Here is a 22,448-nt window from a genome sequence, read left to right on the forward strand (position 1 = left end):
ACAAAAATGTCTTGTACTAGAATATTCATAGCAGGTTTATTCACAATAGCCTCAATCTGGAAACAGAACTCAAATGTCCATCAATAAGAGAATAGATAACTAAATTGTGGTTTATCCATACAATGGCATACTACTTAGCAATAAAAAGGAATGAACTACAGATACATAAAACAACATGGGTGAATATTGACAGGGTTCAGAACATGCTGCCCCAAAATATGTTGATTGGCATATTAAGTATTTTAAGCTGAAGGAATTTGAGAAATGGCAGGTGTAGGAAGGACTCTCTGACCTTCCCCTGAAGCAGCTCACAAGATCCTCATGGGAGATATGTCCTCCCTATACCTGGAGGAAAGGAATATTCTTATTTCTGAAGTTGGAAGGACTCCAAGAGGAATCTGGATGAACATGCCTTGCCTAAATTTCCCCCAGTGTACTACTCTTAGCTCATACTCATTTGTCACATTTCCCCACAACTTTCCACTCCTCATCAAAGTTAGTATGAAAACACTCAGTTTTAATGGTTTCTTCAGATCTTCATTTCCTTGTGGAGGCTCCTGGTCACATAAAATATTAGTAAATTCACATGCTTTTCTCTTGTTAATATATCATTTGTTACAGAGCCCCAGCAGAGAACCTAGAAGGGTAGAAGGAAAACATTTTTTCTCCCCTAATTTCATATATATATATATATATATGTCATATATAGAGTGATATATTTTGGATACAAGTCCTTTGTCATATGTATGTATTGTAAATATCTTCTCCCACTCTGTATGTTGTCTTTTCACTCCCAATGATATCTTACGGTGAATAGATATTCTTAATTTTAGTATGGTTCAGTTTATATAATTTTCCTTTATGATTAGTGCTTTTTCTGACTTGTTGTATACTTTTATCTACTTCATGGTCACAAAGCTGTTTTCTTATGTTTTCTGCTAAAATAATTGTTTGACTTTTTAATTTTTTTAAGTTTATTTTTTAATTTTGAGAGAGAGAGTGCGCGCGCGCGCATGGGGGAGGGGCTCGAGCCACTTGAATCGGGGAGGGAGGATCCCAAGCAGGTTCTGTGCTGTCAGTGCAGAGCCCAACACGGGGCTTGATTATGTGAACCGTGAGAGCATGACCTGAGCGAAAATAAAGAGTGGGCGCTTAACTGACTGAGCCACCCAGGTGCCCTGAGAGTTTTTTGACTTTTAAAATATAGATTGGCATCCCAAATGAAATGTGTTTTTATAATGTAAGAATCCAAATAAAATTTTTTCCATATGAATATCCAAATGTCCTAGACTCATTTTTTGAAAAGACAATTTTCTTTATTGATGGACATCCAGGAGGAATTAGAAAATAATGTGTGTGTGTATATATATATACTTTTTACATAATTTACATGAATGGTTGAAACTCTACACACAGCTCTATATTCTATTTTTATGCAATAGTGTTGCCACACATAACTTATTATTGGCTGAATGGTATCCCATTATATGGATGTATCACAAATAATTTTTTTAAAATGTTTTATTTATTTTTGAGAGAGAGACAGAGTGAGAGCGGGAGAGGGTCAGAGAGAGAAGGAGACACAGAATGCGAAGCAGGCTCCAGGCTCCAGGCTCAGCGCTGTCAGCCCCCCCAGTGGGGGGGCTGGAACTCACAACAGTGAGATTATGACCTGAGCCAAAGTTGGACGCTTAACGGACTCAGCCACCCAGGCACCCCTGTATCACAAAGAATTTAATTAATTCCCTTAAAGTCAACATTTAGAGTTTTTCTTATTGTTGATATTAAGGAGATGAATATTTTGTCCAAAGTGAGGGCTGGTTATGTTGCGTTTCCTAAGGATAAATTTCTTGCAGCGGGAATTGCCCAGCTGGGGTGCGAGGCCATTTTAAAGTTTGCCATCTGTGAAGTTTATGCCAATGTTTACCCCCATGCACAACCGGTATATAAACCGGTTTCTCCTTATTCTCACCAATAGTGGCCATTATGAATCTTTTTAATCTTTGCTAAATCAGGTGAAAATGAAACTTATTTTCATTTCCATGTCTTTCTTTTATAATAGGCTAAAAAGTTTTGTACATCCTTAGTCGCTATTTTACTGGTTTTAGATGGTCTGTTTGAATTTTTGTCTAATTTTCCTTTGAGATTGTTTTTTCCTTTCTGGTTTATAAACATATATATGTTATAACAGAGTATTACGTCGCAGTTGGCCTAGTTTGGCTTTTAACCTCATATTGTCTTTCAAGTCTCAGTTTTAACTCAGCCTGTGTACTAGGAACCAACTTCTGCCTAATAACTTTGGAAAACCTTCCCAACTCAGGGTCTGGGTGGGCGGAGCCGGAGTGTCTCGGACGGGGTTGCCCCGCCCACATTACCGAAGGGGCGGGGCCAAAAGACGCCCCGCCTCCTCGAGCGGTTTCCGTTGCCATAGACGCCTTTCCTCCTCCGGACTTGGCGAGAAAAGAAACCTATAGAGAGCCTGGGCCCGGGCACTGCTAGAGTTGCCGGCGTACGTAACGTTGACGCGTGACGCTAGCCCCACTCGGCTGTGAAGCGCGTGCGCAGTGCGTCTCTCAGGGCTCGGGCTGTTGTCGGCCGGCGACGCGCGGCGGCGCGGCGTGGAGGTGGGTTCCGGGTCCTGGTGTCGAGAGGGCGGGTCCGGGCTTCCTTCCTTGTCTTCTGGCGCACCACCTGCCTTCGCTGCGGCGGGGGGCGCCGTATACCCTACGAGCGACCGTTCCGGGAAGCAGCTCCGGGAGCGGAAGTGGAGGATGGTTTCCTGGAGTGGGGAGAGTGAGTGAAGCGCTGCCTCTCTAGACTCGGGGAGCCAAGGTGGGCGTAAGCGAAGGTAATCAGACCTGGCTTCCGAGCTCGGGTCTTCCTTCGACTTTCCAGAGGATGAGGCAAGGATGAGGCAGGGTCTGGGACTGAGGTTCTTCCACGTCAGGAGGGCTCGGGCCGCTTGAATATAGGTTGAGACTCAGTCCCATCAGGTGAAACGAGATCTTGGCTGCCCCTGGCCCAAAGTAAAGCGCTAGATACACTCTATTATTTTCACGGTTGCTGGGAAGAGGAGTTGCCAGAAACACTTGTAAAACTACTTTGTAAGCGTTAATTGAAGAGAGCCTGTTGATAAGATCTTGTGGGGTTTGTGTCAGGCCCACGGATTTTGCAGGTATTTTCCTTTGTGGCTTGGGGCGGGGCGGGGGGGGGGGCGGGCATGACTTTCTACTCGAATATGTAAATTAAGAATGGTAATACTGACCCTCAGCAGAATTATGATGCCAGAAAGTTCTAAGCAGTGCTTAATGGAAGGGCCAGAGGAACGTATACTGGAAACTTTTTTCCTGTAGTCTGTAAACCACGTGTTTTGTTTGTTTTTTAATTTTTGCTCATGCATTGAAGTGCTGAAGTTATGACTCATATTCGGAACCTAGAGGAGAGCTGTTTGTGCTAAGTATAATATACGTTTGTTTATTAGATACTCACAGAGGGTTTACTGTGTACCTTAAGCACTGTTCTAACCTCGGGGTGATACATGAGTCACCAAAACAAAAGATCCTTGCCCTGTGGAGCTTAGATTCTAGTTTGGGGAAGACAATAATAAACAATAAGCAGATTTAATGTTAGAAAGAAAAGAGTGTCACGGAAAGAAAAAAAGTACAGCAAGATCCTTACCTTTACCATTGTTAGTGCAAGATGCAATTAGGATGTCAGGGTAGGTCTCTTAGAAAAATTACACTTAATTAAATACATGAAGGAGGTGAGGGAGTTAGCTATGCAGGTACTCTGAAGAAAGAGCATTCCAGGCAGAGGGATTGACCAGTGCAAAGGATTTGCAGGTTGCAGTGTGCCTCGTGTTTCAGTGAACAGAAAGTTTATGTGGTTGGAGCAGAATGAATTGGGAGGGATAGTAGACAATCAGGTTAGAGATAGGTTGGGGCTGGAAGGCAGAAATCTTCAAGAGCATTGTAGACTACTGTTAGGACTGTGGCATTTATTTGGGAGCCAAAGGAGGCAAAGATAGAAGAGACCAGTTAGAAGGCTATGGCAGTAATCCAGCAGAGAGTTGACACTGTCTACAATCAGGAAGCTGGTATCTGGAGGTGGGTGAGAAGTGGTTGGATTCTGGGAATTTGATAGGAGGAAACAAAGTTCGGGTTATAGACCTGAAAATTCAGTATTTACATATATACATATTTTTAAGATCTATGTATGTTTGTGTGTGTGTGTGTGTGTATATTCAAGATATGTATTTTATATATAAATACATAAGACATAATCTTGATTTGCATACCACCGGTGTAGTCAGGAAGAACAATGGAATGTTTGAATCACTTTAGTTTTTCTCATGTGAAAGTATTATGTATTATCTTAGGTGACATTTCAGAGCTTCCTTATGCCATTAATTAATATGTGAAGTAAATGACTAAAGTCAGACTTTTTCCAAAGTAGAATATAGTTGCAATCTAAACATGGTTGTAGTTTCCAGTAAGCACAGTGTAAATTAAGATAGAATAACTTGTAATGAACTTTCATTTGCTTTCATTTAGGATTTTAGTGAATGTATCAATGCCCCATTTTTGCCTTCTTTAAGAAATTTGTCTGAATACAGCGTCTAACAGTGAAAAAAAAGCTTTGAGAAAAAGATATTGATGGACACATGTGACTGTTAGCTGTAATTTACATGTATGGTAAATATACTGTGGCAAACAAATGACTAAGAAGATACTTGTTACTTCAAGAAGCTTACAAGCTAGTAGAATAGACAGGATTGTAAATAATTTAAACAAAATATAAAAGAACTGCCAAAAGAACAGTACAAAGTAAATGCTAATAGAATACAGTCTTCTGGATATTATTGTATTTATTGTGGCATTAGCTCATCTTTATTTCCCATTTTAATTATCAAACGTTGGCTTTTTGTGGGACAGTGGTTGTGAATTTTTTGTTTGACAAATTTAGATTCTTTTTGAATATGCTGAGAAATGTGGAACTTATGAACTAAAACACCTATTGATTAACATTGAGCTGACAAGTACTATGTAATACTCATAGCTCTCTCTGCTGGAATTTATGACTTTACCCAACACTATGCCATCAGGCCATGTATCTTCCTCTTATATCTCTTTCCCTCTCCATTGGACAAGTGTTTTTGGTTTCTTAGTGTTAGACCACAAGATGTAGGGTGACTATTTGTAATTTGTATATTCATTGCGAATATTTCTTCAATTTAAAGATCTTCTATCGAAGTGTGTTACTTTTCTTGTTTTTTTTTTTTTTTTTTTTTTTTAAGATTATTTATTTTGAGCGAGAGACAAAGCGTGAGTGAGGAGGGACAGAGAGAGAGGGAGAGAGAAAATCCCAAGCAGGCTCTGCCCTGTCAGTTCAGAGCCTGATGTGGGGCTCAAACTCATGAACCATGAGATTGTGACCTGAGCCAAAGTCGGATGCTTAACTGACTGAGCCACCCAGGCGCCCCAAAGTGTGTTACGTGGCAAGAAGAAATATAGTCGAAGTATGGAGCTGTCTGAGCAGATGAGACAAGAATCTAGTTTATGGACATGCCAGGTTGGACTGTAGTTCACTTTCAGCATTGAACTGAATAGAGACTGACCAGTCAAGTACACCACAGTCAACAAGCAGTATGATGATGAGTGTTAGTAGGTGGATTATGAAAGTGATTTGGCACCACCAAAGTGCATGTTTTAGCAAGAGTGGGAGATCTGGATGAAGGATGTATTTGACAGTCCTTATAGGTAAATAAGTGTGTGGTGGCAGAGACGTCTGGTAGCAATATTAGTACTGGGTTTAGGTGTAGAATCTTCTCCTGGAAGGAGGTGAGATTCAGAAGGAACTAAAAAACTGGAAGTCTTGGGGCACCTGTGTGGTGCAGTTGGTTAAGCATTCAACTCTTGAGCTTGGCTCAGGTCATGATCTCACAGTTTGTGAGTTTGAGCCCCATATTTGGCTCTGTGCTGATGGCATTGGCCTGCTTGGGATTCTGTCTCTCCTTCTCTCTGCCTCTCCTCAGCCTGTGTGCATGTTCTCTCTCTCTCTCTCTCTGTCTCTCAAATAAATAAAAAACAAACAAACAAAAAAAGCTAAAAGTCACTTGTTAAAGCTTGATCAAAGGTCGTGTTCAGGGCTGAATCTTAGTCTGAGAGTGTGTTTGGGGCCATGTGGGTAGAGGCAAACTTTGGGAGGAGCTAGATGGATTAATATGGCAATATGAGCTGCCATCACTGATGATTATTCTTCGGTATATGCTTTTTTTATATGCTAGTATGTTCTATCCTTATCTAAAAAAAATGATACCCTAAATAAGAAACAGACTCAAAGGTGTAATTTTCCCAAGGCTACTTTGTAGCTCTAAGTTGCAGAGTTGGAAATTGAGCTCAGATCTGTTGGGTATGAAAGCCTTTACTTTTTCTTTATTCCAAATTGTCTCATTATGTAACAGCATGTGCTGACATTAGCTTTCCCATTTTATGCAGTTTGTCATGAGTGTGATCCGATTTGCTGTGGATGAGATTTCGCTCTCTAATAAATTTGATTCATTTAATTGTGTGTTTTCTTTTTCTAGATTTTAATTTAATTTGAAAATGAGTAAGTGCAGAAAACCACCCCTGGGTTCAAGTCCTGAGACATTCAGCCCAGATGTTGTTGCTGACATTTTTGAACTCTTTGCCAAGAACTTTTCTTATGGCAAGCCACTTAATAACGAGTGGCAATTACCAGATCCCGGTGAGATTTTCACTTGTGACCACACGGAATTTAATGCATTGCTTGATTTGAAGAACTCCCTAAATGAAGTAAAAAACCTACTAAGTGACAAGAAATTGGATGAGTGGCACGAACACACTGCTTTTACTAACAAAGCTGGAAAAATAATTTCTCATGTGAAAAAATCTGTAAACGCTGAACTTTGTACTCAAGCGTGGTGTAAGTTTCATGAAATTTTGTGCAGCTTTCCACTTATTCCACAGGAAGCTTTTCAGAATGGAAAACTGAATTCCCTACACCTTTGTGAAGCTCCTGGAGCTTTTATAGCTAGTCTCAATCACTACTTAAAATCCCATCGGTTCCCCTGTGATTGGAGTTGGGTAGCTAATACTTTGAATCCATACCATGAAGCAAATGACAATCTTATGATGATTATGGATGACCGACTTATAGCAAATACCTTGCATTGGTGGTACTTTGGTCCAGATAACACCGGTGATATCATGAACTTGAAATATCTGACTGGACTTCAGAATTTCATAAGCAACATGGCTACCATTCACTTGATCACTGCAGATGGGAGTTTTGATTGCCAAGGAAACCCAGGTGAACAAGAAGCTTTAGTCTCTTCTTTGCATTACTGTGAAGTTGTCACTGCTCTGACGACTCTTGGAAATGGTGGCTCTTTTGTTCTGAAGATGTTTACTTTGTTTGAACATTGTTCCATAAACCTGATGTACCTGCTAAACTGTTCTTTTGACCAAGTCCATGTTTTCAAACCTGCTACTAGCAAGGCAGGAAACTCAGAAGTCTATGTGGTGTGTCTCCGTTATAAGGGAAGAGAGGCAATCCATCCTCTGTTATCTAAGATGGTGCTGAACTTTGGGACTGAAATGACCCAGAAAGCTCTCTTTCCCCATCATGTGATTCCCGAATCTTTTCTTAAAAGGCATGAAGAATGTTGTATGTTCTTTCATAAATACCAGCTAGAGACTATTTCTGAGAACATTCGTCTGTTTCAGTGCATGGGAAAAGGGGAACAAATAAAACTGAATACTTTAAGGGACTGTGCTGTTCGATATTTTATGGAAAAGTTTCAGTTGAAGCCTCTTTCCAGAAATAATTGGCTAGTGAAAAAATCTAGTATTGGTTGTAGTACAAATACAAAACGGTTTGGGCAGAGGAACAGATATTTTAAAACCTATAATGAAAGGAAAATGCTGGAAACCCTTTCATGGAAAGATAAGGTGGCCAAAGGATACTTTAATAGTTGGGCGGAAGAACATGCTGTGTATCATTCTGGGCAGAGTTCTCTCTTAGAAGGGACAGCTTCCAGTCTTGAGTGTCACTTATGGCATATTTTAGAGGGAAAGAAACTGCCAAAGGTAAAGTGTTCTCCTTTCTGTGATGGTGAAATTTTAAAGGCTCTTAATGAAGCAATTGAAAAGTCATTAGGAGGAGCCTTGAATTTGGATTCCAAGTTCTGGCCCAAACAGCAGGATTATTGTTCTTGTCATATTTTTACTGAAGAACTGATATTTACTGAGTTGTTTAGCCTTACCAAGTGCCTTCAGGATGAGCAGGCCGTAGAACCCAGCAACCGAATAAAGTGCCTGCTTGTGGGCTTTCCAACCCTCAGTGACATCAAAACGCATATACCGTTGGAAGTTCAGTTCTTGGAACCAGCGGAACTCATGACTTGCAGCTGTTCGTTGCTTCATGATGGAGACCCAGTTTACCAGCAGCTGTTTTTGGACTGCTTTCTACGTGCGTTGCAGCAGCTTCAGACAGGAGATGCTATGATTTTGCCTGTACTTTCTTGTTTTACGAGATTTATGGCTGGTTTGATTTTTGTACTCCACAATTGTTTTAGGTTCATCACATTTTCTTGTCCCACTTCCTCTGAGCCCCTGAAGACCTGTGCAGTCCTGCTGTGTGTGGGTTACCAGGACCTTCCGAATCCAGTTTTCCAGTATCTGCAGAATGTGAATGACTTGTTGAGCTCTTTGCTGGATTCTGATGCACCCCAGCAGGTTTTACAGTTTGTGCCAATGGAGGTGCTCCTTAAGGGGGCACTGCTTGATTTTTTGTGGGATTTGAATGCGGCCATTGCTAAAAGGCATTTGCATGTGATTATTCAAGGAGAGAGAGAAGAAATCATCAGCAGCCTTCAGCTATGAAATTGAAACTTTCTGAGATTTAACTTTATGACTTCTTACAGTTTCCATTGTTATTGTAGTCTTTTGCTATTAATTTAAAACCTTTCATTTGAGGGAAAGGCCAACTTTTGCATCATTGAAAGTCTCATTATTTCTGGAAAACCACCAGCTAGTTCTGATCTCATATATATGCCCATAGGCATAGAGTTTTCCATGTGGTGCAGTCTATGCAGTGATGAAACTCAACCTCAGACGTGAGATGTGTGTGGGTGGACGGGGTAGAGACACCCATACTTATTTAAGCAGTTTTGTTGGTCGTCCTTACCTGTTTAAGATTTGCACCCATGTGCCTTCATTCAAATTAGATTTTTTCCCAACTGATTTCCTCAGTGGATAATGCTGTTAATAAATTGATAGACGTCTTTGATGAAAGGAGGTGGAAACCTCAGCTGCACCGGTTTTCTTTACTCCTGACCACGTCACTTATGGATTCGGGGAACTCCTTTTGCCAGATGCTGAATATGTGCCATTCCTTGCCTTTAGGCCACTGATCCAATTTACTGGTGTGGTTTAAATGAAGCTAGTGTGCTGTTTTATAAATATTTCACTAACCACAGCCATCCAGCTAGTCCATCCAGGACAACTTCAAACCAAAGATCATGTTTAAAACAATGAAAAATCACTGTGGCTAATACACACATGTATCATGAAAAGCTTCATTTAGCAATCATGTAGTAATTTTTAACTTCCAGGAAATAATCTGTGAACTAAAGGATTTTTTTAGATTGCAAAATAGTGCGTATGGTCTCATATTGGAGATGTATGAATGTGATGAACGTAGTGAACCCTAAAGAAAAATTTTAACACTTCCAGAATGATGATTCAACATTTCAGAATTTTTAATTTTATTTCTTTTTTCAGTATGAAAGTAGCACTTTATTAAAAGATTAACCGTAAGATGGTTATTTTATCAGTTATGTCTGATTGCTTTTAAATTATATGTATTCGACCACGTAAATGAGCTTTTCTGGCAAACTGTATTAAGCAAATCTTCATTACTTTGAAATTACACAAAGTGAAGAGTGTACTCTCACATGTGCATTTTAGACATTTGTGTTAGTTATATAAAAAGTAGATGTATTCTCTCATGTATTTGGTTGATAAATATTAATCTGAATTTTTAGAATGTTCTTTGCTATTTTGAGCTACATTATAGATTCATGAATAAAGTCATTAGCAGAGAGATTTTGTGTTCGTCTTTTTTAAAGAGAATCATGGGGGAAGTTAAAAATATAACTTGGAAACATTTTTTTTTAAGGAAGGTTTGAATGGGAGTTAATGTTCTTTCATTTCCTCTGATATGTATTCATTAAAATTTAGTTCTTAATATTGTAATATTTATGGAATTTCTACTTCGGGAAAGAAACTGAATACTTAGGGAGGAGAAGGGGGTAGATTGAGGTCTTGCCAAGGTGGGTACGGAGGCCTGGAGGGAGATTTCCAAAAGAATTGTAATTTCTTATTGGTGGGTGACCTTATGGAAACGGTTCTAGTTGTATAATGATAAAAATCTGACAGAAAATTGGTTACTAGGAGAGAATTAAAAATCACTCTGGGAAAACCATTTTGTACTTAATAGTCTTTATGCCTTGGTTGGTTTGGTCTAATATTAATGGCACAGTTTATTTTTGTTTTTTTTTAACCAGTTCGTTTGAATGAAGTTGAAAGCCTAGGTCCAGGTTTTGGTATTAAAACTGTCTTTTAAGCGTCTCAAATAAGTACTGAATGCTTAGTTGTTGTTGTTGTGTGTGTGTGTGTATTTTGTTTTGTTTTTTTAAACACTAATCACTGTTGGGATGTATAGCATACTGGTGTTTATTAGAATATATTTTGGTATTTAACTTGGCTCTTGGAATCAGTTGCTGTTCATCTGATTTGTTGGATTCAGATTTGCTCTATATAGGTGAGATAGGAGTTGAAGGTTCAAACTGAACTGGATGTGGCTGACAGGTACCAATGATTTAGAGGAATTTCTCTTTGAGAAAAAGGGGAGGAAAAATGCTGTCCAAAAAATGAATGACAAGAAGACAGTAAGGTGAGGGATGGTTTGTATATCAAGGTAGTTACTGTTCTTTAAAAAAAAAAAATTTTTTTTTGTAGATCTAAACAGCCAGAAAATTTAAACTTCACAAAATGTGTTTCCTAAAAGACTTAGATGAGAAAGAGGTTTTATAAATGTAATTTCTTCAGTATTAATTTTTGTCCTCCCTAAGAAAAAAGTCAGTTTTATATTCTAGTGAGGGCTTTTATATATTATCCTAATATTACTTAAATATTTAAATGCATTGAAAATATATTTTCTGGAATAAATTAAAAATTTGAATTTGTATACTTTATTTTATTTAAAAATATTTGTATTAAAGGGGCGCCTGGGTGGCTCAGTTGGTTGGGCATCAGACTTGGGCACAGGTCATGATCTCATGGCTTGTGAGTTTGAGCCCCACTTTGAGCTCTGTGCTGACAGCTCAGAGCCTGGAGCCCGCTTCAGGTTCTGTGTGTCCCTCTCTGCCCCTCCCCTGGTCATGCTCTGTCTCTGTCTCTCTCTCAAAAATAAATAAACATTGAAAAAAATTAAATTTTGTATTCAAATTTTTTCTACTCCAAAGATCTTGGAGTGGAATGAAAGAAGCAAGTTTAAAATATTAGGGAGAGGTGAAAAAAAATGTTGATTGGTGCTTTTGTTGTTTTACTTGTTTTTTTTAATTTTTAATTTTAGCTTTTTTTTTAACGTTTTTTTTTTTTAATGTTTACTTATTTTTGAGACAGAGAGAGACAGAGCATGAGTGGGGGAGGGGCAGAGAGAGAGGGAGACACACAATCGGAAGCAGGCTCCAGGCTCTGAGCTGTCAGCACAGAGCCCGACGTGGGGCTCGAACCCACAGACCGCGAGATCATGACCTGAGCCGAAGTAGGACGCTTAACCGACTGAGCCACCCAGGCACCCCTAGCTTTTTTTTTTTTTTTAATGTTTTATTTATTTTTGAGGGAGCACAAGTTGGGGAGGGTCAGAGAGTGAGGGACAGAGCGGACGCTCAACCAACTGAACTACCCAGGCACCCCTTGTTGTTTTACATATTTTTGATGAGAATATACCAGATGTTTAAAAATATGTAGGCCTTATTTTTCATTTGCAGTTGAGGTCATTATAATTATATTGCTGTGGTGGGCAAATGAAATCAGTTAATCCCTTACATTTTCACATTTTTAGAAATGAAAATGTTTATAAACCCAACCAAAATCTTTTTTCTTTGTTTAAATACTTTTCCATATTTAAATTGATTTGAAAACAAAAGGGTAACACTGATATTTAGTGTATTTTTGCTTTCTAAGGTGAAAGTAAGAAATAGCACATTTTTATTTTTATTTTTTAAAGAATGTTTATTTATTTTGTGTGAGAGTGAGAGAGCTCAAGTAGGGGAGGGGCAGAGAGAGGGAGACAGAATCCCAAGCAGGATCTGCATTGCCAGCTCTGAGCTAGACATGTGGCTTAAATCTATGAACTGTGAGATCATGACCTGAGCTGAGTTTCAGTTTTTAAAATTGTTTTAAGCAATAAATGGTTATCATTTTTTATAAAAGCCGTACATACTTACAAAGATTTTAAAGCATAAGAGGTTTTTTTGTTAATTTTTATGTTCTAAAAAGTAAGAACATTTATTAAACTGGTATAATTAGGCCTTATTTAAATGTCCTTAGTTATCTGTTTAATACATTTTGAACACAACTTAGACTTAATGTAAATATTAACTTCTGTTAAAATGATGACAAATTATTATACATAGATGTGCAAGGCCTGACTATTGAAACTAGAGACTCTATTATTATTTGATAATAGGTCACCCCACCTTTTCCTTTTTTTTCTTTTTTTTTTTTTTTTTACTGGATTAAAACTCTTCAGGCTGATCTTAGGAGCAGAACTAACCATAAAACAAACCTTTCAATATTCCCTAATGAATTTCTATTTGGATGGTAAACATTTTTTAGAGCTGGCCTAATGGCCATGTAGCAAGTAAACTAAAAGCTTGATACAACATATAGTAAGTCATGATATGTAGGTATGTTTTAGGGCATGTAATTAAAGCAATAATCCTCGACATTTATAATGAGTTCTTGCTTATTTTGCACTTCTAATCAATGCATTCTTGATATAAAGTAGCAATCTTGGAATAAAGAATTCTGCCTCCCACCCCCAATCTGTTATTTTTATTTTCTTAGTTTTGGCCAACACAGAAGAAAAAAATAACTTATCTTTGGATAAGGACAAGTGTATACTGGAATGTTTTAGGAAGAGGTGAAGCTGCTTTATGACCACAGATATGGTGAAGATGCCAGCTGTTCTTTATTAGTGAAAATATTTAGAAATTATCTGTCACTGAGCTTAGGTTAGCATTTAATTTTACTCAAGTGAAAATTTTATTTAAAAGTCTAATCTGCTGATGGTGACTTATAGGTTGTATACTCATTTACAAGTTGCACCCATAATAGTGTTGATCTTTCTGTCTTTCCAGAGTATCTTTATAGACCCACTAGGTGTAATTCTGTGTTTCTGTATGCCAGGTGCAGCAGCATCAGTGTAGGCTGTTATCAGACATTTAGTATTACGTATCATTTAATATTGCAGCCACATTGCTGATTTGTAGGTTAAATTTGTCACGATATAATTAAGGAAAACATTTGTAGAGATTGTTCTTTTCCTCTAAATTATTCCTATACCTTCTGCTGAACATTTTATTGAAATGATTCTGTAGATCTTTGTGGGTAAACATTTTATTTACATGTATATCTACATCTTTTTGCTATTTAAGCTTGTGCTTCATTCAACACCAAATTATTTTACTGGCCAAGACAGATGTGCTTTTACTCTCTATGCCTTTGAGAATTTCTGTTGTTTCCAGTGAATTTCAGATTGAAAAATTAGTCTTCATACTAGACTGGCTGAGAAGATACAAAAGAAGCATAAACATATCCTAGTGAATTTTTTTTTTAATTGGAGTAAGCATCATTCCTGTCACTATTAAATAACTCAAGTAATATTAATCTCTTCCTACAGTCATTGCGCTTACTGCTTGAATCATTCAATCTGAGCATTACCCTAAACAACCTTACATTGTTCTTTCTTTTTTTCCTCCATTCTTTCATTTTCCTGCTTGAATTATAAATTTAAGGGCAGGGTGCTATGGCATATACTTATTTTGTATTTCATATTGTCGGTATAGGTGTCTACAGAATACCAGAATACTACTTGATTTTTTAATTACAGGAAACTTTCAAACACACACAAAATTAAAATCAGGTTAACAACCCCTTCACATACCCTGAGCCAGGTTCCATAACTACCAACATTTTGCTGAACTTGAATTATCCTCCTACACTTTTTTTTTTTTTTTTTAGTACTTTAAAACAAATTCATGAAATCTCTCTTAACAGATAAGGACTTTATCACATGTGACAAAATTAATATCACCGAATACTTAGTCCATGTTCAGAATTTTCAGATTGTCTCAAAAATGCCTTTTACAGTTGGTTCAAATAAGGATCCAAATGAGGTTGACACATTGCATTTGCTTTGTGTGCCTCTGAAGTCTATCTGTTTAAAGTCCCTCACCCCACTCTGCAGTCCAACGTTTTCTTTTCCATGCCATGTTAACTGTCCTGTAGTTTCCACAGGCTGGATTTGGCTATTTCATCTTTTGATTTGTATCTCCAAGCCACATATTTCCTATGAATTGGTAGCTAGATCTAGAGGACTGATTACTTTTGGCAAGAAAACATTCTAAGTGGTATTGTGTACTTCCTTTTTTATCACATCACAAAGGACAAAATGGCTAGTCGCCTCCCTCCTTGACATTAAGGTTAATCAGATTCAAATGTCAACCTTATTTATATGCTACTAATTTTCTATTGATCTTTCATTTAATAGTTTTAGCATTTATTGAATATTGATACTTAGCTCTATTAGAGGTTGCAAATTAGTGAATTTTTCTTTTTCTTTTTTTTATTTTTTTGAGAGAGAGAGAGAGAGAGAGAGAGAGAGGAAGCACACAAGCCAGGAGTGGGGAGGGGTAAAGGGAGAGAAAGAGATTTAAGCAGGCTCCACCCCCAGCATGGAGCCCCACCTCACAATCCTGAGATTATGACCTGAGTCAAAAACAGGAGTCAGATAATTAACTGACAGAGCCGCCCAGCCCCCACCATTTAGTGATTTTCTAACCACATTTCTTCAGTATTCATTGGGCTTTATAATATGTACTTGAAGTTATCCACTCTTTGTTTTTCCTGAAATAGGTTATTCAGGGAAAGTGCTTAATGTTTTAAAACATTCTCAGTTTTCAGAACCATAAGGTGATGTTTTAGCAACCTTCAAAGGTGACCAATGGATTTTTTTTTTTTTTGTAGTTTTTAAACTAACTTACTTCTGTAGTTTTTTTTTTTTTTAATTTTGTTTTAATGTTTATTTATTTTTGAGACAGAGAGAGACAGAACATGAACGGGGGAGGGGCAGAGAGAGAGGGAGACACAGAATCGGAAGCAGGCTCCAGGCCTGAGCCATCAGCCCAGAGCCCGATGCGGGGCTCGAACTCACGGACCGCGAGATGGTGACCTGAGCCGAAGTCCGACGCTCAACCGACTGAGCCACCCAGGCGCCCCACTTTTGTAGTTTTTAAACTAAATTACAAATAGTGTTCTCATCCGATGCTCAAATTATCCTATTTTGGCTTGGGTGGGTGTGGGAAAGGGCTCCTTTAGGTTGATACCTATGATATATTTTATATAATTCAAAAAGTCTTCAATAGCTTCAATACTTTCTAGCACAACATATGCCTGTTTCATCTTGTATATTTTCTGCCCAGACTCGACATCATCCTGACCTTAATGGGAATGTCTATAGTGCAGTGGTTCTCAAACTTTTTGGTCTCCGGACCCCTTTACTCTCTTAACAATTATTAAAGAATCCAAAAAGCTTTTGTTCATTAGAGTTATGTCTGTTGAGATGTTCTGTATCGGAAGCTAAAGTTCATAAACATTTTATGTTTTATTAACTAATTGAAAAATGACAAAGATAAAACTATTATGTGTTCACATAAATACATTTTATGAAAAATAACATTTAAAACAAAAGAAGCATGGCAGTGTTTCCATTTTTGTGGCTCTTTTTTGTCTTTATAATAGAAGACAGCTAAATTCTTATATTTGTTTTTACATTCAATCTGTTGCAATACGTTGTTTTGGTTGAAGTACTTAAAAAAATTTGGACTCAAATATATTGGCAATTAGGAAAGGGAGGAGTATTTTAATAACCTTCTCAGGTACTTATGGATGTTCTTTGATGCTAATCCAAAATTTGACAGGTGATAGTTTCTTAACAGTTGATTGCAAAGAAGAATCTTAAACTATATTAGTGAACTTTTTGTACTCTTTTAAAATCCATTGGTCTGTCTTGCACTTTGAATGGATTGCTTATCCACATGTGGTTTTGTAACAGCACGAATTTGTTATTTGGAAAATGAGTTCATGGAGTTATGCAGATCTTGCAAATGTTGAATGCATTTGATTTATACAGTATCCAAAAAGTCATATTTTTAAACATCACTGCTGATCTCATCAGAAAAAAATTTAAACTTTTAATTTTTGCTTGGATGCTTACATTTTCTCATAGCAATGAATATTGTCAGTGGTTTTCCTTGAAATGAGAGCTCATTGTATTAATTATGTAGGAAATATCTGTCAAATATCCATATCTAAAACTATAAACTGTAACTATAAATAGTTATATATATATATATATATATATACACACACACACACACACACACACACACACAAACTATAATATAGTTTGTCTGCCAGTTCTTCCAAGTAAATGTGTTCCATGAAAAATGCTCATCCTCAGTTTGCAACTCAATCACAGAAATGCTTTTCCTGGTGGCAGCCATCCTACTTCAGGATGCAGGAGAAGTGCTTTCTGCCTACTTTCCACTTCTTCACCTAGAATGTTAAAGCCACCTACTCAAAGGTCAAAACTTAATATAGTTAATTATTTTTAACCACCTTCTTAAGGATATTCTTAATTAAAAATAGCTCTTTTCCACCATAATGAACATGTCTGATGTTCATACAATGACCACATAGAGAAGTTTGGTGCCACTACCTTGATTTGTGCTAAGGCACCAACAATTTTGCCCATCGGTGCTTCTGCATCATCAGTGAAACTATTAACATGGCGTAAAGGGGAAATAAATAAGACCATAGTTTGAGAACTGCTGTCCTAGTGTATTCCCATTATATTGGCTGCTGATTTTTTAAAGTTTATTACTTATATCAATGAGATATTCCTGTTTTTGAGACTTTTTAAAAACATAAATGTGTAGTTTTTCCATTGCTAAAATCTGTGGAGATCAGTATATATTTGTCAGTTCTATTAATATAATTAATTGTATTTGCAGATATTGAACAAACACTACTTAATCATGATGATTTTTGGGTCCTATGTGCTACTATTTTATTTACAATTTTTGCATTAACATTAATAAGATTGGTTTATAGTTGTATTTTATTGAGCAATGTTTGTCTGCTTTTGGAATTAATATTAAATTTGTTTTATAAAAATAATTTAGACATTTTGTTTTCAACGCTCTGAAATAGTTTAAGTAGCATTTACATCATCTGATCTAGACAGATTTAGTAGACTTCTTTGTGAAACTGGCTGAGCCTAGTGCCTTTTTGTGGGGGAGCTCTTTTATGACTTTCTATTTCCATATTTCTTTTTACACAGTTCGTTTGTTTAGAATGTTGTGTATTTCATCTATATTTTCTTTAAAAATTTTTTATTTCATAGAGTTGTACAAAGTAGTCTCATGATTAAAAAAAATTCCTCTTCTGACCTTGTTTCTATTTTGTGCTTGTGCTTTCTCCTCATCATTTAAAAATCAAGTTAACTATTTCTGTTTTGTTGACTAGGTTTCAAAGAACCAGCTGTTGTGATTTACTCACTGTTTTTTTTTCTAACTAATCAATTTCTGCTTTATTTTTAAAAATTGAGATATAATTGACATAACATGATAACAGTTTCAGGTGTACCACATAATGATTCAATATATGTATGTATTGTGAAATGATCACCACAATAAGTTTAGTTAACATTCATCAATGTACAGTTATAATATTTTTCCTATGATGAGAAAGATCTACTCTCTTAGCAACTTTCAAATATAACAGTATTATTAACTGTATATATATATATAAAACCTTCCTGCCTCTGGCAACCACCAATCTATTCTCTATATTCATGAACTCATTAAAAAAAATTGTTTTAGATTATACATATAAATGAGATCATATGGTATTTATCTTTTTCTGTCTGACTTATTTCATTTAGCATAAAGCCCTTAAGGTCCATCCTGTTGTTGTAAATGGCAGGATGTCCTTTTTTTTTTTTTTTTTTTTTTTTTTTTTTTTTTAATGGCTGAATAATACTTCATCTTTATCCATTTATCCATCACTGGACTCTTAGGCTGTTTCCATGTTTTGGCTATTGTGAGTAATGTAATGCTGCAATGAACATGGCAGTGCATACATCTTTTTTTTTTTTTTTTTTTTTTAACGTTTATTTATTATATTATTGAGAGAGAGAGAGAGAGAGCATGAGTGCGGGAGGGGCAGAGAAAGAGGGAGACACAGAATCTGAAGCAGGCTTCAGGCTCTGAGCTGTCAGCACAGAGCCCGACACAGGGCTTGAACTCACGGACCGTGAGATCATGACCTGAGTGGAAGTCTGACGCTCAACCGAGTGAGCCACCAGGTGCCCCTCATCTTTTCAATTTAGTGTTTTCATTTCCTTCAGGTAAATACTCAAGTGGAATTGCTGAATCATATGGTAGTTCTATTTTTAGTGTTTTGAAGAACTTCCATACTGTTTCAGTGGAGTAAAACATAGAGGCTGCACCAATTTACATCCCCACTAACAGTGCACTAGTGTTCCCTTTCCACATCCTCACCAACACCTATTTCTTGTCTTTTTGATAACAGCCATCCTAACAAGTATGGAGTAATATCTCATTGTGGTTTTGATTTGCGTTTTCCCAATGATAAATGATGTTGAGCATCTCTTCATGTACCCGTTTGCCATCTTTCTGTCTTTGGAAAAATGTTCAGATCCTCTGCCCATTTTTAATCTTTTATTTAATTTTTATTTATTTTAATACATTTTTTAAGTTTATTTATTTATTTTGAGAGAGCATGAGCTTGAGCTGGTGAGTGGTAGCTGGTATCTGTGAGCATGAAAATCTCACTGGCAAAACTGCAGGAGGTCTGCAGGGGCTGTGCCGGCTGTTGGATTCCTCGGTAGCAAAAAGCTGCTGGGGTCCTTTGTGAAGCAGTCTGCTGGAGTCTGTAACGTGACTCGCAGTGGTGAAAGCTGGGGATGGGGTGTGTAGCATCTGCAAGGGCTGTTGAGGTCCTCGGAAGTGAAGATTTTTGTGATGCTCTGCAGAGCAGGCCACTGGGAACCACAGCTGCTCACACCGTGTGGCTGACACTCGTAGCCCCTGCCCTTGTTCTCTGTTCCTAGCCATTTCTAGATGTCTTAGCTTTGCTGGTCTCTGGGCAGGGTGCAACTGAAGTGGGTTCTTTGTGCAGTGTTCCCAAAGGCTGGGGAAGCTCGTAGCTCACCCTTCCTTCCTTTTACCGGTGAGGGGAATTCTCTTGAGCCCTCTTGGCACGGAACAATGCCAGCCTGGGGCGATGGGGTGATGCAGGCAGAATGAAACTTCTTCCTACCCTTTTTGTATGGTTATTCTCAGGTCTTTTGCTCTATTGTGTTGCTGAAGCTCTTAAGTGGACTTTTAAACTCTCCCAGAGTTATTTTTTGTTCACAGATAGGTGTCTAATTGTTTTTTGGGGGGGGGGTGGGGTGGGGAATGGAGGCTCCTACTCCTCCATCTTGATGATGTTACTCTGTCATTCAGCCCTTTAAAAATGTCACTCTACTGTCTTCTAGCTTCCCTGGCTTCTAACAAGATGGCTGTTATAATTCTTGTATTTATTTCTCTTTAAAAAGTTTTCCCCTTTGCCTGCCTTCAAGATTTTCTCTTTGTTTTTTTGTTTTTAGAAGTTGGATATGATATGTCTGTCTCTGGCTCAGATATTTATCTTGGTAGGTGGTTTGATCTGTAGTTTGATAAATGTCATTAATTTTGAAAATTCTTAGCCGTTATCCCTTCAAGTATTTATTCTACCCAATTCCCTGTCTTTTTTTCCTTCTGGAATTCTAATTGTATATCCATTAGATCATTTGATGTTGTCCTATATTTCCTGGATGCTATATTCTCTTTTTATTTTTTACTCATTTCTCTCTTTCAGTCTGAATATTTCACGAATTCTTCTACTGATGAACCTGTCAGTGACCATCTTGATCTCTAATACTATGTTTTTCATTTCCAGCATTTTCATTTGATTTTTTCTTACAGTAAGCATCTCTCTGCTAAAATTACTCATCTGACAACGAATGTTCTCTATTTTTTCCATTGGAGGCTTTGACATATTTTTCATAGTTATTTTATTAAAATTTTTTTTAAGGTTTTGTTTTTAAGTAGTCTCTATAACCAATGTATGGCTCAAACTCACAACTCTGAAATCAAGAGTCACAGGCTCCACAGACTGAGCCAGCCAGGGGCCCCCAAAGTTATTTTAAATTAAATGTTGATAGCTCTGACATCTGTGTTATATATGAGTTTGGTTCTGTTGATTGTTTCGTCTCTTGGCATTAAGAAGTTATTTCTCGTTTTTTGTTTGTTTGTTTTGTTTTTTACACCACATCACCAGCGATTGTTTGTTTGTTTGTTTGTTTGTGTTTGTTTTTGTTGTCATAGGGGAGAGAGAGAAGAAGGATCCGGGCTGGGCTCCATGGCCTTCCTGCAGCAGCTGCTATTCCTCACCCTGAAGCCTGACCCTGAAGCCTGAGGGATGCTTTCTCGGACTCTTGCCATTGTTTTTTGTGAGTATGTTGGCGTTCAGAGAGAGAGAAGCCTGCAAGTGGTGTTAACTCCCCTTTATCTGTAGCCTTCAGGGCTCCGTATTGTGCCACCAGCCAATTCTTAGCCTCCACTATTTTGTTAACAATTCTAGGTGAATTCTTCCTCCCAGTGTTCAACTGCCCCAAGTAAACAAGTGCTTGTATTCTGTCTCCCTGTAGACACTTGTCTCAACTCAGATGTGGAACTAGTTGGCATTTCCTCAACTTCAACTCTGATGGATGCAGGAGAAGTTGTTCACTTACAGTTTGCCAACTTTTTTTTTAATTATCAGGATGGGAGGGATACTCTTTCTACCTCTTTTCCAGCTCTCTATACCCATCTAGAAACTAGAAATCAGATCTTCCTGTTTTATTCCTGATATCACTACTGGCAGGGTGACTTTTTGTCCTGGTTTACACTGGTATAAACAGCATCTCCCTTTCACTCCAGAGTTTCTTCGTTTGAATGATAAATGATCATCCTGTCCTCAAAAATATTACATGAATGAGCTTTCACCAGGAGCTTATGTTAAGTTTGGATGGATTTGTTTACCCTGGAGAAAAAATATTGATCATTTTGGTGATATTCTAAAGGATATGGGAGAAAAGGTGTTAGTGAAAGACACATCAACCAAATCCAACGTGTAGACTTTGGATCTTGTTTACACCAGAAGGATTTTTGGTAGGCAATCAGGAACGTTAGAACATGGGCTATATATTAGAAGTGTTAAGGGGGTGCCTAGGTGGCTCAGTCGGTTAAGTGTCTGACTTTGGCTCAGGTCGTGATCTTGCGGTTCATGAGTTCAAGCCCGGTGTCGGGCTCTGTGCTAACAGCTCAGAGCCTAGAGTCTGCTCTGGACTCTGTGCCTGCCTCTTACTCTCTGCCTCTCCCCCGCTCATGCTCTGTCTGTCTCTCTCTCTCAAAAATAATAAAATAAACATAAAAAAAAAAGAAGTGTTAAGGACTTATGGGGCACCTAGATGGCTCAGTCGATTAAGCATCTGACTTTGGCTCAGGGCATGATCTCACAGTTCATGGGTTCCAACCCTGCGTCGAGCTCTGGGCTTTCAGGCCAGAGCCTCGAGCCTGCTCTTGATTCTGTTGTCTCCCTCTCTTTCTGCCCCTCCCCACTCATGCTCTTCTCTCTCTCTCTCTCTCAAAAATAAGTAAACATTTAAAAAAGAAGTAGTATTAAAGAATTATTGTGATTTTGTTAAGTAGTATAATGATATTACAGATATATTTTTAAAAATCTTGTTTGTTAGAGATAAATTCTAATGTATTTCAAGGTAAAATGGTATGACAGTGGGAGTTTATTTTAACATATTTAAAATAAAAAAAAAGGGTTAAGGGGAAAGAAATGTGTTAAAGACAAAAATGAGAAAATGGTAATTACTGAAGTTAGATGATGTGTATGTGGGGATTAATTATTTTATTATCGCGTCTTTTCTTATTTTTATCAATTTCCATAATCAAAATTTTAAAAAGGTAC

General features: G+C 37.6%; 2 protein-coding genes and 1 pseudogene across 16 annotated transcripts in view; 2 read left to right on the plus strand and 1 right to left on the minus strand.

The window, feature by feature from the left end:
* Window positions 1-1,985, minus strand: part of LOC109270611 (peptidyl-prolyl cis-trans isomerase A-like) — a 61,531-nt pseudogene extending 59,546 nt beyond the window's left edge.
* A 548-nt stretch (window positions 1,986-2,533) lies between these two features.
* CMTR2 (cap methyltransferase 2) lies at window positions 2,534-10,130 on the plus strand. 5 transcript variants are annotated; one of them, XM_019455349.2, is made up of 2 exons: window positions 2,534-2,624; window positions 6,587-10,130. In XM_019455349.2, the coding sequence occupies exon 2, from the start codon at window positions 6,606-6,608 to the stop codon at window positions 8,904-8,906; it is 2,301 nt and encodes a 766-aa protein (XP_019310894.2). In that variant the 5' UTR covers window positions 2,534-2,624; window positions 6,587-6,605; the 3' UTR covers window positions 8,907-10,130. The 5 variants fall into 5 exon arrangements, with proteins under 5 accessions (XP_019310894.2, XP_019310895.2, XP_019310893.2 ...); XM_019455350.2 differs by lacking the exon at window positions 2,534-2,624 and adding an exon at window positions 2,682-2,793; XM_019455348.2 differs by lacking the exon at window positions 2,534-2,624 and adding an exon at window positions 2,721-2,832.
* HYDIN (HYDIN axonemal central pair apparatus protein) overlaps window positions 2,538-22,448 on the plus strand; it is a 433,704-nt gene continuing 413,793 nt past the window's right edge. For 10 of the 11 annotated variants that reach the window (XR_008423557.1, XR_008423558.1, XR_008423559.1 and 7 more), the window contains exons 1-2: window positions 2,724-2,838; window positions 20,820-20,937. The gene's annotated coding sequence lies outside the window, so the exon portion shown is untranslated. Of the gene's footprint in view, window positions 2,629-2,723; window positions 2,839-20,817; window positions 20,938-22,448 lie in introns of those variants that run through there. The other variant, XM_053906649.1, reaches the window with a different exon arrangement.

The sequence above is a fragment of the Panthera pardus genome, unplaced genomic scaffold, assembly GCF_024362965.1.
Source record: "Panthera pardus isolate Hobbes unplaced genomic scaffold, ASM2436296v1 HiC_scaffold_19, whole genome shotgun sequence".
Classification (NCBI taxonomy): Eukaryota; Metazoa; Chordata; class Mammalia; order Carnivora; family Felidae; genus Panthera; species Panthera pardus.